General features: G+C 43.5%; 1 protein-coding gene across 1 annotated transcript in view; it reads left to right on the forward strand.

Moving 5' to 3' along the window:
- TM9SF3 (transmembrane 9 superfamily member 3) overlaps positions 1-15,409 on the forward strand; it is a 62,533-nt gene extending 47,124 nt beyond the window's left edge. Inside the window, exons 11-15 of the mRNA XM_032949701.2 lie at positions 772-840; positions 5,576-5,722; positions 8,815-8,898; positions 10,120-10,196; positions 12,502-15,409. Of these exons, the coding sequence (XP_032805592.1) occupies positions 772-840; positions 5,576-5,722; positions 8,815-8,898; positions 10,120-10,196; positions 12,502-12,569 (445 nt within the window). The 3' untranslated portion in view covers positions 12,570-15,409. The remainder of the gene's footprint in view (positions 1-771; positions 841-5,575; positions 5,723-8,814; positions 8,899-10,119; positions 10,197-12,501) is intronic.
- Positions 15,410-18,438: the final 3,029 nt, after the last annotated feature.

Here is an 18,438-nt window from a genome sequence, read left to right on the forward strand (position 1 = left end):
AGTGTTTTCCAAGTGTTTTTTTTTTGTACTCCATTGGTAAACAGTAATTTTTGTTTTGCATGTCACATTGTCAAACCTGTAATTACAGGCAATTGTAGTGCTGTTTTTGATGTTGCTCTGTGCAGGTTATCATGTAACATGCCTCTCTTCATCTCATGCTCCGAGTGTTGATGCCCCCTAATTATGGTAGCGATGTGATTATCACCAGTGCCACGATCTAATTATAAGATAGCTTCAACAACACTGATATTATGTCCTCTCTCACTGTCAGTTATTGAACCATTTTAAGCAATCGCAATGTAACTGAGTCTGAGCAAAGTGTAATAAGGCCAGACAGGTGTTCAGTCTGGCTGATGATCTATAAGCAATTTTTCCACCGAACAGCACTTGCATTGAATATGCACGCACGTACAAACAGTATCATTGCCAGCTTGCCTAGCTTTTACATGACAGTGCTTCCACCCTCATTGCCTCAAATGACCCCATTACAAATGCCACATTAATTTAATGTAAAGTCGAGGCTACAATTAACCCCTTAAAACCAATAATGCAAGTTTGAAATATTATCTTTCTAACCATGTATTTGTCGTTGACATGTATGTATGTAAGTTGAGCTTCTTTCGCACCGTACATGGCACACCATGCTATTCGGAGGACATGAAAGCTTGTAGTAAATAGTTGCGAGGATCATTTTTTTCAGGTGAAGTAGGTGATTGTCGGCGTTGGTGCGTCTCAACGCTGGCTACCGCTTGTGCTTTTTCTGCAACGCAGGTTCATGGAGCCCGCCGTCATCGTGTGTCTGGGAGGCATCCTTCCCTTCGGCTCGATCTTCATTGAGATGTAAGTGTTTCCACACCTGCTTTCCTATTCCCTTTATATCAGCAGCAACCTTCACATTTCTTATTCATGTGCGCTGCATTGTTAGCCGAGTTTCTCCAGATTATCATGTGAGGTGAGTGGGTGGCTTGACGGGCTTATGTGTTTTTTTTCCCGGATGACACTGCTGAACTGGTGAATCTAAGATTCTGGGTTGAATGTGCGTGGCAATAGTGCTCAACTTTATTGGGTATGTAGTTGAGTTCAAATTATGGTCATTGCTTGTCAAAAAGTCAAAGTGATTTCCTGCTCAAATGGACATTGAGCCGGTGCTTATGTCCTGTTTACAGCCCTGACCCAGTGGTGAAAATTCCTCATTCCTATGGTGGGGGCAAGTCTCTAATGATAGGACTTCCACTGCTGACTTCCTACAAAGTGGTATTCATTTTATTTTATCATCCCCAGAGGGACGATGGGTTGAATCAACCCCCAGCCAGGATATGAACTCCCGACTTTTAAATCGCGGGCCGCTTGCAAACGGCCATTGATTGACACGTTTCATTATTCCTCGGGGGCTGATAAAATAGATACTACTTTGTGCAAGCACAAACGTGGTCATCCTATGGAGATAATTGTCCTTGCCGTTGGGAATTTGGAATATCTACAACTGACTTGGCTCTGCTTGGTTTGGGGAGGTGTGCACTGTCCTAGTATCTTTTTGAGCAGGAAGATGCCTTGTATCCTTTTACTTAAAGGTTTAAGGTCTCGGCCTTATAACTAATTACCCAAGGCATACCATTCTACAGTGTGCTGCTCTAAGTGCCGACACAAGTTTGGAACTGGCTTTTGTAAAACGCATTTTGTGCTTCGGTATTGTGTGATGGGTATGGAGGGGAGAGGCCATTGACCTGTACAGCCGAGAGAAGTGCCGTGTCGTGGTTTTGGCAAACGTGCCCTTTCGGAGAGACCACCGGAAGCACTTGCGAGAGATCTCTGCCACAGCTTCTTTCTACACGAGTCTGGGTTGTGAGTTAGGCATCAAACAAGTACAGTGCGGTAACTCCATGTCAGCAGCTGGTCGGGACTTTGCTATAAGCATCCATGGAGGAGATTACGCAAAGCTGCTTCTTCTGGTGTTGCTCTCCCCAGTTTGCTTCTTACAGAAGTTACCACAAGGTGGCGATCTATTGCACTAGAGAATTGGAGTTGAAGAGTCGATGTGTTTTTCCTCCATCGATGGCACAGAGCCAGCGGTGGATATTGCACATTGCTATGGTGGGGTCCAGTCACCCCATAGGACGAGTGTTCACTTTTAACAAGTAGTCGTCTTTTAATTGACTCGTGCTGATGGTGAGATAACTTTACAGATTTGTGCTCTAAATCTTCAATTTACTGAGCTCCACAGAGCTGGTTAGATATGCATGCAGTCATATATACAAACAATGGAGATCTTTACTTAGCCTTTTCATAGGGATGCACCAAATTTTGAAAGGGGAATCTGGATAAATTTCGCCAAAAATGTTACAACAGCAAATGTGCAAACGTATTCGGTGCTTTAAAAAATAAGAATAGGTTTTTACCATTTCTGGCAATTAAACAGTTGTGTTAAGATGTTCTAGCACCAAATAGAAACCTTTTTCAAAGAATCGTCTGCATTAACGACGCGTGCTTGTGGTGAATATGCAAACAAATATGCTCTGATAATATATGCCATGTATGAAACTGATTGGCCGACCTACACCAGAGACATCCTTCTTTCAGGCCTAGTCTCACCAGTCTCAGACCAGAGAACGCCAAAAGGCAAACAGTACAAAGACAATGCACTATCGGAGCATTTATAGCTTGGAGTGAGCTGCTACAAAACGGGACCTTTTTTCCAGTATCGTATGAAAAAACAAGAAGAGGTTTTACCCTTTCTGGCTTGTTCACCACAAGTACGTGTGGTTAATGCAGACTTGATTTCTTTCCAAAAGGTTTCTAAAACCTATTATTTTTTCATACTTTGATACTGGCAAAAAGGTCCTATTTTGTATTCAGTGCTTGCATGCAAAGGCCTCTGTTAAAGCTCTGCAAATGGTAACGCATGTTTTATGCGCTTACATTATTATACGCATCTACTGTATGTAGCCCTAGCCCCCAGAGATTGCCAGTGGCCCAATTTGGTTTGAAACCAAATATTTAAAGTGGATTTCATGCGCTGTCATTGGCCACCAGGCAGACACACGATCCAATTTGCCTTCTGGGACTCTAACTCCCCCCAAACCTCACCCATCACGAGGATCAGTCCTCTAAAAATCGAATTAGCCGTTCCCGGCAGCACCTAGCCATCAATTGCCAGTTGCATTACAGGGGACAATTTAATACGGAGAGCCCGGGCCGGTCTTTGACAGGGCTCATAAAAACACATTTTCGTCTCTGTCGGCACATCGTGTAATAAAGATTTGTCAAAAGGGGGGGGAAAAAAAGCAAACATTTTGAAAGTAAGTCGAGGAGAGCGACTCTTCCGCTCGCCCTCCTGCCGTGGCCCTAACAAAGCACAGTGTCGTTCACACGTCTGATTGTCTTTGCGCAGGAAGGCGCCAGCTTTCCACAGGCAGTGAGGACATCTAAGGGTTGTTGATTTGTTGCTTTCTCAGGGAAAAGCCATTGATTCTCACGAGAGCACTCTGTTACGACGTGCCTGCCCCGGGCGTCATTGTTTAACGCTGTTTGCATAACGATATTATGAGCATCTCTGTAAATGTGATCTCTGTTGTTATTGTTTGTTTATGAATAAGTAAATACCTTCTAAATTTGCTATCCATAACATTCTCTTTAAAGATGGCAACACATCTAAGTGTCGACTCATTTAAGATGTTGTTGATTAATGTCTTAATGGCCCAAAACTACATCTAAAGCCATTAATTCCAACATTATATTGCATCGGCCGTTCATATATTGGCGTGCATTTTAAAATGTATGTACGTGCTGGTTTTTTCTATCGCGCATCGTTGGCACAGGTCTTGAGACTCGGGCTTTAGAAGTTTATGATGGGCAGTTATGCTTTTGTTTTCTACGGTTTTGGCTCGGTTCTTGGTCCCTCCAGGGTTGATGAAGTGATGAGTACCACTTTGTGAGAGTTTAACAGTTGACTGTCTTAAGAATAGTGGCTCCTACCATGGGGGTGGCCTATCATTGGAGGTGAAAATTGACCTGCGTTGGTTTGAGTGGTGAAAATATCAATGTCGATTTAGATTTGACAACAATGGTGCCCATCGGTATGCGGTGGTGACATTTGAGTGCAAAGTGTAACAGGCACGGGTGCCTGGCTCATAAAAGTTGCAGCCACTGAATTCTACCGACTGTTTTATGATTTTTTTCAATGGCCTGCCACTCAAAAGAGCGCGCAGAATCTGCCATCGATTTCAACCGGCTGTTTTATTGTGTTCTCCATTGGGTCGTATCGAGTAGATTATTCATGTTAGCTAACACGTTCCGATAACGCGTTTGTTATTAAAAGCACGCAGTCGGTGAGGAAACACTCTGGGATGTAAAGTTTGCCAGATTAAAGCCAGCAGTGGAAAAACATGAATTATTTATGGGTAGAAAGCGTGCCCGTAGATGGCGTGTCCTGGAAACTTAACGTGCACATTGCTGGACTTGTTTGCACATCGTGGCAAATGCTCATCCTCCCGCTGACCCTTGCCCCTCTTGCAACAACGACCCACCTTCCCGTGTCACACCGCTTTCCCCACTCGCACGTGAATTAAATGTTGATTCGGCTCATATGTTGATTTTTTTTATATATATAACGAGCACTAGAGTGATCTAGCAGAGTATGCAAATGTACGCATCTGGGTGTGTTTGTAAATGTTTGGCCTGTGTATTTTGTTTTTGTCTTGGTTAAAGGGGGCGTTTGGTTATTTTGGGGTGTAAATAGGTTTGAGGAACTGTCGATTTGTACGCTCGCTATGATCCTTCCGTTCACACCGTGAACTATCTCAAAACGATGGATCTTCAAGTGGTGCTCTTCTCGATTGATGGACTTGAGCTAGTGGTAGATAGATATTCCACATTTTCATAGCACAGACCTCTCTCTCCATTGGACAATCACCAATTATTTCCACAGAGTAATCCTGATTTGTAATTGACCATGGAGGAATGATAGGGTCGAGTCAATGCCCGACAAGCATTTGCACTTGCAAATGTTTCTAGATTTGAAGCTTTCGTGACTGCTAGGATCCATACTCTTTGGTTCTATTCGGTAAAGTCACGTAGGTAAAAAATAAAATAACAAAAATCATGACAGCACGGTCCCTTCACCTGATGAAGGCCACTTGTGTTGTGGCCGAAACGTCGTGATTTTTGTTATTTTATTTTTTACCTACGTGACTTTACCGAATAGAACCAAAGAGTTTGCAAATGTTTCTTTAGATTGCGTCCTCGGATAGCTTAGTCCTCGCAGAAAATTTAAAAAAATTAGCTTTGTGTTGTGAAGAAACATCTGTAGGGTTTGCCAACTCTTCAGCGAATGGGAGCGTAGTCACTGATATAAAAAAAAAACTCTAGGTTTTTACGACCAAAATGTCTGGACCACCTACCCAAGGACATCGTTGTGAATTCAGAGTGATGGCTGTGTGTTGTGCGTTATATGTCGAAGAGCTCATGGATCTTTATTTGTAGCATTGCATCCGAGTGTCGGCGGGCGCTTGTGCCTGCACCCCGTGCTGCACTGGGGTCGCTCCGGCCCACACCACTTTGCGTTCTTTCCCCCGCACAGGTACTTCATCTTCACGTCGTTCTGGGCGTACAAGATCTACTATGTCTACGGCTTCATGCTGCTCGTGCTCGTCATTCTGTGCATCGTCACAGTGTGCGTCACCATCGTGTGCACCTACTTCCTACTCAACGCCGAGGACTACCGCTGGTTAGGAGCGCATGACATCGGTGATCAGCATTTGGCTCGGTCCTACAATCCACACTTTGTACCTCCCTTTCCGCTGTACAACCGTGCCAGGGTCGTTGTGATCGGTGGCCGGCTCGACGCAATTTGGAAGCCGCCGTGTTTGTTTGTTTTTTCAATGAGAAAAGCCAAGCCGTGCCTTTAACGCAATATATGCAAAAAAATGTAACCCTGGCCCTACTTGGCCCAAAGCCGGATTGAGATGTCTTTTGAGGCCAAAATTGCACGGTTTTATTCTGGCTTATTTTGGAAAATTGTCAGTGGCAAAGCCACCCAGACCATTAAAGGCCCCGTGTTGGTATAGCTCGGATGTGCCAGAAGAAAGGTTGAGGCATTCCACTGCCTTCAGAGACTGGCTGATCTGCATGTATACATAGATTTTTGTTAAATTATCTCCGCTCCTACACTGGTATGGCAAAGGGCTGCGAAATGTGTTTTGACAATGGTTATAGTAGGTATTTGAATAAGTGAAATGGATCTAGAAGTTTGATATATTTGTGTTATTCATGTCCAAAGCACTTCTCATAACGGTAATTTAAGCGAGCATGAATGAAGTATACTGTTTGGTTATTTCGGTAAAGTCACGTAGGTAGAAAAAATATAATAGATCACGACGTTTCGATCGCAACACAAGCAACCGTCATCAGGTGTGAAACAAACACAGCAGGAGGACTGCTGACGTAGGAGAAAGAGCTGCTGCAACAAGAGTTTATATAGGATTTTGGTGGGCCCAACCCAAGGGTAAGTGGGTGGAGCTAGAGAAGGAATTTGTATGTAAATGTGAGAGATTAGCATGTCAATGTGAGACGGCCCAGCCACCGGAGGCGTGCCAATGAGAAGATTAGCGTGGCAATGTCAGAGCCAGGCAACAGGAACAAAAAACCCTAAGAGCAAGGGGTACGCATGGTGAGAGGGAGACAGAGAGACACACACACAGAGTCGGAAATAACAGCTGACATAGGCAGGTAGGATGGAAACGTCAGTCAGTTAAGACTTTACCTGGTTAATGACGTCCTTCCAATGATTGCTCAGTTTGTACCCATCCTCTCGGTTGAAGTTGGGTCTGTTTATATATCCGGATGGCTTCATGAACAAATCTCTGAAGGTAGCCAGTAGGTTTGCAGAGTACCTCCGTCTTGGAAAAAATCAATTTCGTGTGAGCCCACAGCGTTAAAACCAATGATCAGCAACGGCTGAGGTATTGGTCCTATCGTGTTTCAGATCTGCCTTGTGTTCACGAACACGGTCCGAGACATGTCGTTTTGTTTCCCCAATGTAACTGCTGCCACAACCACAGCTCAGTTTGTAGACACCAGGGTATTGCATGTCAGAAATCACATCCTTTACAGATGGGATAAAATCACGGATTTTGTGTACTGTGTTGAAACGAACCTGGATCTTGTGTTTGTTTAAGATTTTGGAAATCTTAAACATGTATATTTTAGCAGTGCGTTTAAACATTGTATTAAAAAACAATTTTAGAGTAATGTTTTACATCTATATTCACAAACGCGCATATGTAGTAATAAGCCTCTGTGTGGTGGGTTGCCTCTGTGTGTAAGGAGTGGTCACGTAGCGTAGTGCTCGGTGCACGCACCAATGAGCCAGCTGTGTGCTGAGTCTTAAGAGCATGAGGCTTCATCTCCAACATCTATCATCTACAGCAACTTGGGCATGAAAGTCATATTTGCATTTCGCAGCCGTTGGGTGCTGTCGTCAGGGTCCAAATTTGCCCCAATTTTAAAGTTGCAAGGAATAATTTACGATTGTGATACATTTATGGAAAAAAATGTGAACGTCTGAAATATGTAACCATATCAAAATGAGATGTTTACATCTCGGTGAATGTGCCCAATGGGAATGAGTGAAATGTGTGCCATTCACGTGAATGAAGCTGCAGGGTGACTGAATGCTGGAGCCACAATCCCCGTTTTTTTTCCTTCCAATTATCCCCCGGCAGTGCCCTCGGTGTCGAGCAGGCACAGAGCGAAGGTGTCATCCATCATGGAATCCCCAACCCACACAGCCCCTCGATGGGGAATGACCCCGCACAGCTCACGACGACTATATCTGCTGTAGCTCTATTAAATCCTCTCTGACCACAGCTACAAAGCTTTGCTTATTTAGCCGAGCGAACGTGCAGTTCACTCTATGGCCGTGAACCAATGTTATTAAGACATTTTGGTTTGGGATAACTTAAACAGCGAATGAAATGTATTTCTGTGATTTTGTTCGTTGATCATTGACCAGGCTTAAGCCACCAAACTCGGCACTCCTGTGAACCCACGTTTATCTCTTGGATTCGAAGCCAGTAGCTCGACTCCTCGGTGCTGTTAAACAAGCGCTCGCCCCCATGAGATGGGCATATGTCTTAATGCTGTAAGCTTGCTGTTAAAGCAGATTTAATCATTCTGGTTGGTCAGCAATCAAACTAGTGGTACTACTATTTGTACATTTGTATTATCTGAAATATGAACACCTAAGGCTTATATCAGCAGATTACCTTGGAACACACCATTCATCTATGCAGCCAAACAAACATTACCTTGTCATTGTCATATATTGAAAAGAGACGGTGTGATTCTGCGGCATCCTCCAGGGTTATTCCCCAATGCAGCACCAAACAAACCCTTCTCTCTGTAGGGGTGGGGAGCTATCCATGATTGATTAATGCTCTTCTCTGCCTCCATGCCAATGGCACATTTGGGATTTAATGTTGAGAAAATGTAACCTGTATAATTTTAAACCTGATATCCAAGCTTACAAATGACAATGCAGTTTTACGTGCATAGTTGGATATGGCCCAGGGATTGGTGATATTTAGGAGCCTTTGATTATTACATTGTTTGAGGTTGAATGTATGGCTTGGGGAGAAAGCAGCATCCTCATAAACTGGACATCTCAAGGGTGAACCTCCTCGGGCATTCTCAACTCGATCCATCTCTCCATGAAAATGAGCACACTTTGTACTGCACCGCAAGTCTCCTTTCATCTGTGAATCGGTGATGTACTCTGATTATAGGTTGAAGTGGTTTGTGTGGCCCTTGCTTTTACAGGCAATGGACAAGTTTCCTCGCGGCTGCTTCCACATCTGCCTATGTGTACATGTACTCCATCTACTACTTCTTCTTTAAAACAAAGTAAGTTTTCTAAATCTTGAAATTATTTTACCAGGTAAGGCCCGCCCACTGAGCCGGGTTGCTCTTTTTGAGAAGCAACCTGGCGATAATCGATAGCTTAACGAAGTGGCTTATCACGTGGAAATTTATAGTAGCTAAATACTCTTCACGCTTGTCTCTAAATGTGGAGGGAAACATTTTGAGGACTCGGAGAAAAATCCACGCGACCACGGGGAGAACACGCCACACTCCAAAATATACAGGCATCAGGATTGGGATTTAACCCATGAACACGTGTATACCAGGCGAGGTAGTTAACATCTCATCACCGTGGCATCCTATTTATGTATTTAAGATATTGATTTTTTTATTCCTCATCACGAGGTGCAACATGTTTTTAGCTAACTGTACGTTTGGAGCGTTCCAAGGCTGCTCTTAAATGTGTGTTGCAGCTGGAATGCCTACAGCGCACACCTTCTGAAAGTCCACACAGTAAAGCAATGTGCCAGGACTCCGTGGGCAGCCCTGAACCATCGGGGAAATTAGAAATGCCTCTGTCGAGCGGCAGTCTGTGGGAAACAAACCATAGTCATACCATGGATAAAGTGATCTTAACTTATCGACCCCTAAGATATTTGATCTCGTATCCTTGCAATAGCGAATCAAACACTGTAACCACAGCCTCACCTGGTCGGGTGTTTTGTTACATACACAATAAATGCATATACCAGTACTATTTTGAAGATTTTAAATTCATTAAGTGCAGCAGCTGTGAATGTTTTGAGTGTCATTCTACACAGGTGTGTGCTTTGTGTATCGTATGCATACAACACCGAGTGTGTAATTTACTTGGTGGTTGGAGAACTTTATGGCCACTGGATGCACCACCAAGTCGTACACAGTGCGCTGTTGCATTCCTGCTACTGCCCAGTTATTTATATTTGCAGTTTTAAAAAAATGTTGCATCTCCTGCAAAGGGAACAAAAATTATATATATTTTTGACAATAGCAGGTTGTTATCGGCTGGTGTTCTAACAAACAAAATTGGAACATTACCTACAAATACATTGACACAGTTGCATGTAATCTGAAAGTGATATTGATTTTTAAACAATGTAAAATTACTACTTTTTTTTACATTTATGAAGTGTTTATAGACACGCGTGCGTTTTATGCCCATGCATTATACAACCGGGCATCTTGTTAATATTTAATGTTGAATGTTTCTTTTCCATTTTCCAGGATGTACGGCTTTTTTCAAACCTCTTTTTACTTTGGATACATGGCTCTGTTCAGCCTCGCTTTGGGAGTGATGTGCGGTGAGTGTTGGTGGCACCGCACCTCAGCACATCGTTATGCGCACCCTTGCATTGTGACCAACCCCCCCCCCCCAAAAAAAAAAAAAACTTAATGCGATAGAGAATACAACAAGCATTTCATAAGCTTGTCGGGGCATTTTTGAGAGTTCAACCTCCAGGGAATTGGCTCCCTGCTGCTGTCTCAGCTGATAGGTTGTTGTATACAAGGGAGAGAGGATCTTGGCATTTTTCCCAAAAGAGGGGAGGAAGGAAGCCCCCCCCCCCCCCTCCTCTCCCGCCTTAAGCACCCACCTCCCTCCCCCACTTCACTGAACACACAGCGTTAGTGAGAGAACAATGGGCAGGGCACGGGGAGCCAAGCCGCCAGGGTCAAGCCCAGTTTATCTTGGCCCGCTCTGGGGAGGCAGTGAAAGTTTACAGTCGGGAAAAGTGTGTTGATACAACGGATGCAGGTCAGTCCGTGAGAGTTCCTGCGCAGATGTCCCCGCTCTTCACGAGCGGCCGCGCACGCAAGCCCTCGGTAGAGCCAAGCCTGGCCGACGCTTTTGCCAAGTCAGGGCATTTTGCGAGTGGACATTGCAGGTCGCTATCTCTCAGCGTAGAGGAAAAATATTAAAGTTCAGAAGTTACCTGGCAGCTCGAGGCTAATACCGAGTCAGAGCACTGAGCCAGCACCACTGAGAGCCTGGGTTCCGTCTGTGTTTCAGCCATCCTTGAGTTAACCAGGTTTTTAGCAGTATGGCTAGTTGATGATCTTATCCCGGTTCACCAACAATTACGAATATAAATCCTTAAGTTATTTTCTGCAGGACATGCACACAGGTATGCCACCTAATGTTGGTAGGAGTCCTTTTTCAGGGACCTGAGAAATGGTATTGTCATCTTCCAGGAGTATTATATAACACAACGTGCTGCAGCGCTAGCTTGCAAGAGCTCCAAATATAAAGTAATTGGTTTAATTCCTTGACATTGATAGCAAAAAATATTTAAAATATGAAAGAGTATCGTCTTTTCAAGTGAGCATGAGGCTGTGCGCATTTCTGAGTTGCACTGAGACAGTGGTGGAAATTACACTGGTGGAAGGGACCTGTATGCCAAACTCACCACTTGGTAGACTTCCTGCGAAGTTATACTCTTATTTTCTTCTCTGGTGGCATGACGACTGCATCAATTTTCATGATATGGAGTCCTTTTTTTATGTTCTACAAAAGCTATGAATTATATAATTTGATTAATGTGCATTGGTCTTTAACAGAATCTGATTGATGGTGTGTGTGTGTGTATAGTTAATGGTAGAGGGGTGGGTGTGATCTCAATGATGTGTGGTCTGTGCACTTCACCATACTGTACCAGCAATTCTGTTAATTTCCTGGCCATACATGTGACTGACGCTTGACATCGACATCAAACTTACTACACTCCACACCAGTTAATTTTCCTCAATTAGAGCTTATGGCTCTACCATTCAGTAGTTGAAGGTTGCTAGCTGCACAACCTTCTAATCTGCAATGTCTCAATTGGATCTTGCCAATATATATTTTTAAAAATTTACTGGGTAAGACCTACTGAGCTATATAGCTCTTTTTCAGAAGAGACCTGGCCACAGATTTTAGCTCAAAGTGGCTTATCATCTGGAAATTTATAGCAGCCAAATACTCAAAAAAAACGAAAAATATCAACACGACCACGGGAAAGAACATGTAAACTCCAAAGACACAAGAGGCGTCAGGGTCGGCATTGAACCCATGGTCTCCTGAATACAAGGCGAGGTAGTTAACATCTCGGCACCCTGGCGAATGTAACCAGGCTCATGTGCGTCATAGTTGTGTGGATCGGTGGCAGAATGAGTAGCGCATTGATCCCCGTTGACGTTAGTTCAATCCCAGGCCATGCACAGCATAATCTACAAGTTACTTTAAACAAAATATAACTAACAAGTGATATCTGAACCTGTCCCCGAGCTCAGCTGTTTTAAATCCGACTTAAGTAATTGGCGTGCTGTGTTACCATCAGTACAGAGGAGACAAAGGTGGCTGTGACTGATACTGTCCACTCCGTCATACAAATGAGTGGGTGTTTAGTTTGTTGTCCTTCCCCCGCACCTCCATTAGCACAGTTTGTAATGTGCAATGCGAAATAAGTTCTTCAGACATAAAAGCCCGAATAGGTGCTCGCCAATAGTATTTGCCCCCTATAGTTTATAAAGCTAAATGGGGGAATGTTTGCTCTGTCTTTGCGTGCACATTTAAATTGTGATTAATATGCATCGCGATGATGATGATGTTTTGTTTGTATTTTTAAATAGGAGCCGTTGGCTACATGGGAACAAGTGCCTTCGTTCGGAAGATCTACACCAATGTGAAGATAGATTAAACTATGGGATTGCCCACTGACGCATCTGCACCAAAAGAATTGAAAGTCTCGGCATTGTACATCGTATTGAAAATTGTTGATGGTGTGGCGCTAAAATTGACCTCATCACAAAAATCTTGTCACTTTGCTTTTGTCCTGAGGGCTGATGCAAATGACCTGATGGTTCACAGAGCAACATCGTCAGTCAACCAGAAGAAAACCCCCGCATCTCTTCAGTGAAGAGTGAACTGAGTCGCAGGAACTCTACCTAATTATCATCCAGGAGAGAGGGAGTAATCCTAGCAAGAGTAAATATCCACCATTTTAGTTCATCATTTGGCATGCACTGGTCTAACTGTACAAATAAAACCATCAATTTCCATACCTATGATGTTACTGTATGTTGTAAACACGTTTCAGTGGTTGAACTTGACATTATTCTAAACAAAGTACTTTTTTGTGCAAATATGAGGTCAGGTCAAGATTGGACTGAACCATCCTTTTTCTTTTTATGTTGTGGGCAGATTTGTTTTGGTAAAGTATATAGGTTTCTGTGATGTGGCTTTTATTGATCTCCTGTTGTTCGTGTGAAGCAAAAGAGAAGAGATGAGGGTTAATGATTTAACATTACATAAGGGAGTGGGGATATATTTTAAAGGGTGCATTGAGAAATATTGTCATGTTGGCTTTGCACTGAATCTGGTTTTGTTTTTTGTTTTTTTTTATTACTTGTACGAATCTGTATTCATTTTAAAATTTACAGTTACGTCATGCGACATCAGTACGTTTTCTTAGCCGCACTTCCGTAACGCCCCTGCAGTGGCCTGCAGTGACCACGTTTCTCGACACCGTTATTTCTCTCTTCCGTTATAGCTTTGCGACTGTGAACGCTCGGCGTGTAGATTATAACGGAAACGCAAAAGTGAAAAAAATATGCTATCAGGCAATGGGCTGTGCCATAAAGTGATTACGTTTCTCCATTGCTTTATGTAAATATTTACGATATTGTAGATGTTCATCAATGTTGGTGGTTTGTTGATTAAGAGTAGATTACAATACATGCAGAATGGTCCCGTTGTGGTGTGCTGTATTTATTTCACCACGTTCGTGAGTGTAACGCAAACAAAAAAAACCCAATCTGATTTCCATTTTACCTTCATGACTTAATGTTACCAACATGTTATTGGTACATTGCACTGCTACTTAATCATGCTGCATATGGTGTGACGCATATTGGAACCAATGGAATTAAATCTCTTCGATTCCACAATAATAAAAAATCATTGATTTGGAATATGTATAGCTGCTGTTAAGAGCATTAGTTGTGTGGTCATGCCATGCATGCATAAGGGTGGTTTACGGGGTGGGTAAGTGCAGTACTGGCTGTGGCTCGCATTTCTTACAAAGCCACGTGCTGTTAAATTCCCGACCAGTGCAGAGCTAACGTGCATTTGTTCTGGCCCTACATTATAGGGAGCGCCAGTGTTTTGACTTTGGAACAATTTGGCTCATAACCACGTCTTTTCCATCTCTAATGGAGCATTTGATTTAGCCTTGGTTTTACAGTGTGCGTGTCAGGAAGTGGTTATTTAAATGTTACTTTTTTAATAAGAGTTATTTTTTAAGAAATTTAACATTTCTTGTTAGGCAGTTGGGGGTGGGTGGGTTGGTGAGGTGGTTGGCGATATTGAAATTTAAAACTTGCAGAAATGGTCAAAATGAAACATCTACCGTTTTACAACAGTGAATTGTACACTGAACACATGCACACAGTAATGCCAAAACTCGTATTGGCTGGTGCGTGTAGAATGCTACGGCCCACGTGTACATTATTGTTTGGTTCTTGTAACTTAGATACGTAGGAGTTGGCATGCAAGTTCCCTGGAACGATGAATTGTCTGTTTCCAATGCAACTTCACATCGTGGGGACTGCAGTATTTTCAGGCAGATCTCCGTTTGAAAAGCAGTGCACGTGGAGAGTAATGGAGCGCTATGGATATGTTTAGGTTTACGTGGGCAGGGTTAATCAAACGATTAGGAGTCTTCGTGTGGTCTAACTGGGTGGGGCACATGTTATATGCATTTATACAACATCGCGTGAATTCCCAGGGATTGAGTAGGCTGATGTGTTCGAATAACGCTCACCTAAACTAACCATCATTGAGTCAACAAAACCGTGCGAACAACGTGGAATGAGCAACCTCCCTTCAGAGTTGAATTGACCAGTAACTGATCTGTGTGATGTAAATTGTATTGTGTGCGCGCGCGTGTATACAACACCTACAACGGTAGCGTGTTCGTTGACTGGCATCCTATAATCGTTGCGGCCGCAGTTCATTCCTTTGCCATACTCCGAGGCAATGTGTGATGAACCTGAATTCTCCAGGCTTGCATCGGATTCCGAAGCTGCAAAACAAACTAGTACTGTATAATTCTGTATATATGTAGTGGAGTGTGTGTTAGGATATACACGTACGTACACGTTTAGAGATGTATGCACACACACTATTTGGCACTCGTTTGTAACATGCGAAGATTGAGCTTTTTATTTCCCCATGAAGAGTTTGTCAACTCTGTCAAGACATTGAAAAAAGTGACGCATTCGGGTCCGTCTGGATCTTTGGAGCATTGAATGTGATGATGCTATTTAGTCAGATTGTACAATGGGCCAAGATCCTTATTAATCGAATAGAGGTACGGGCTAGCATGTTTGGTACAACCTCTTAACTGGGAGTCTCATTTATTGAAGAAAAAGATGTTTCTGCAGATGGTGGTTATTCAGCCTTGGGAGATCAGCTTTGTATAAATGAAAAATACTGTAATAATTTAAAAATATATAATAAATTCCCATTTTGGTGTTCCATGGTGGTTTTTTTAAAATATATTTTTTACTTTCACCAGTAATTTGCTAACGTGTTGCCGAGTGTATATCCCTCATCAACATTGTTGCTCCTTGGTTTAACGCGCGCAACGGCAGCATTTCAGCTGTCGACCCCGAAATACAGCGAGGGAAAAAAGTATTTGATCCCCTGCTGATTTTGTACGTTTGCCCACTGACAAACAAATGAGCAGTCTATAATTTTAATGGTAGGTTTATTTGAACAGTGAGAGACAGAATAACAACAAAAACATCCAGAAAAACGCATGTCAAAAATGTTATAAATTGATTTGCATTTTAATGAGGGAAATAACCATTTGAACCCTCTGCAAAACATGACTTAGTACTTGGTGGCAAACCCCTTGACGGCAATCACAGAGGTCAGACGTTGCTTCTAGTTGGCCACCAGGTTTGCACACATCTCAGGAGGGATTGCCATTTTGCAGATCTCTGAATCATTCAGATGTTCATTGGCAAACTTCAGACGGGCATGTATATGTGCTTTCTTGAGCAGGGGGACCTTGCAGGCGCTGCAGGATTTCAGTCCTTCACGGCGTAGTGTGTTACCAATTGTTTTCTTGGCGACTATGGTCCCAGCTGCCTTGAGATCATTGACAAGATCCTCCCGTGTAGTTCTGGGCTGATGCCTCACCGTTCTCATGATCATTGCAACTCCACGAGGTGAGATCTTGCATGGAGCCTCAGGCCGAGGGAGATTGACAGTTATTTTGTGTTTCTTCTATTTGCGAATAATCGCACCAACTGTTGTCACCTTCTCACCAAGCTGCTTGGCAATGGTCTTATAGCCCATTCCAGCCTTGTGTAGGTCTACAATCTTGTCCCTGACATCCTTTGAGAGCTCTTTGGTCTTGGCCATGGTGGAGAGTTTGGAATCTTGATTGATTGCTTCCTTCTGTGGACAGGTGTCTTTTATACAGGTAACAAGCTGAGATTGGGAGCACTTCCTTTAAGAGTGTGCTCCTAATCTCAGCTCGTTACCTGTATAAAAGACACCTGGGAGCCAGAAATCTTTCTGATTGAGAGGAGGTCAAATACTTATTTCCCTCATTAAAATGCGAATCAATTTATAACATTTTTAACATGCGTTTTTCTGGATTTTCTTGTTATTCTATCTCTCACTGTTCAAATAAACCTACCATTAAAATTATACACTGATCATTTCTTTGTCAGTGGGCAAACGTACAAAATCAGCAGGGGCTCAAATACTTTTTTTCCCTCGCTGTACGTGCTGTCACTTGCTCAAGAGGGAACCCGTGTGTGCCGGTAGCATTTTTAACGACCACCTGGACATCGGGAATCGTCTCATACGAGCGCTCGTCCGTGACTCGCACGCCTTGGATTTACCGGAGTCGCCCGTTGCGTTCGTCCGGTTTCGAGGTTGATGGCAGTTGCGGTAAGTCGCTTTTGTTGAAGTGGAGGGGGGGGGGAACGGTCCAACTTTGTGCAACGACATTCATTGAAGCATTCATATCAACCCGCCCATCGACGCTGTTTAACGTTTCGTTAGGGTTAAGAAACATTGTGTTGAGACGTGAGGCAAGATGTCCCATCACATTGCCCTACATATATACTTGTATCTGCAATTCACCGACTCAGGCAAAACAATTGCTAAATCGGTAAAGTCACGTAGATAGAAAATTAATAGATCACGACGTTTCGATCGCAACACAAGCGACCAGTCGAAACATGATCTATTTTCTACCCACGTGACTTTACCGAAAGAACCAAAGAGTGTGGATTCCTGCAGTCACGAAAGCCGCAAATGAAGATTGCTAAATCACTTTGGCTTTGTTGTTGACGTCAAATTATTCATTTATCCGTTGCTAATTTGCCATGTGCCGTGGATTTTCCTGCCAATTCAGAGATTGCAATTCTCTCTTCAAAACGCACGAGGGCACCAAACTAAATCGTTTCGCGTGGGATCTCAACAGGGATGCGCACCGCGTGTCATTCAATGCGCAGTGACCAAATCACCGCAAAGTAAATGTCGCCGCTGGTTAGCGCAACACCTCTTTGCCGTGTAGCGTGTATCGTCATCCACTTCGTTAAAGTGGTGTGTTCTCTGTTCAAGCGATCTGTCGGATGGTGCTGCTCTGCATTGTGGGGGTGATGGCGCAGTGGTTTGCCGACTGCACCCCGATCCACGGTGGCGAGATGTTAACTGCCTCGCTTGGTATACAGGAGGTCGCGAGTTCGATTCCGACCCTGACGTCTGCTGAATATTTGGAGTTTGCGGTGTCTCCACGCGCGGTCGCGTTGGATTTTTCTCCGGGCCCTCCGGGTTATCCATCCACATTGGGAAACATGCGTTTAGATTATTTGGCTGCTATAAATTTCCACGTGATAAACCACTTCGTTGAGCTATCATTTATGGCCAGGTCTCTTCAGAAAACGAGCTATATAGCTCACTGGGCCTTACCTGGTAAAAAATAATTATAGTTTAGTTTAAGAAATTTCACAGTCCCGTGTCTGTATCCATTATATCCCGCTTCCGGCTTATTAGAGAAGCCGTTGCGATTATTATTTCCTTTTGAATAATTTATTAACAGTAAGATGTGCATCAAGTGGTATCAGGGATACATTTAGCTGGTTTCTAGGTGCTGCGTAGATTTTTTCCATTGCTAAAGATCGTAACGGATTGGGGAAGCCTTCATCCAGCAGTAGATTTTCCTTGGCTGATGGTGTCGGAAATTGCAATCTTGCCATTGAAAATAGTTGAATTCCCCCCCCCCCCCCTCTAATAAGACTAAAGCGCACAGTGTATTTTAGGACGCCGTGGCATCAGCCGCAGGGGTGACCTTTTGTGTGTCCTGCACGGCAGCGGTGAGCCGGCACGGCTGGGTACTTGGGTACTCCGCGTCTAGGATTCGCGTCCGACTCAACCGGCTTCTTTTGTCATGATGGGCCAGCCCCGGGTCACCAGTGACAGCAAAACAAATGCCAAGTTATACAGTTTCACTAAAACGCCACCATTAAAGTTCGTCCGGTCTA

This window comes from Petromyzon marinus, chromosome 8, assembly GCF_048934315.1.
Source record: "Petromyzon marinus isolate PM22_M1 ecotype Great Lakes invasive population chromosome 8, UKy_Petmar_22M1.pri1.0, whole genome shotgun sequence".
Classification (NCBI taxonomy): Eukaryota; Metazoa; Chordata; class Hyperoartia; order Petromyzontiformes; family Petromyzontidae; genus Petromyzon; species Petromyzon marinus.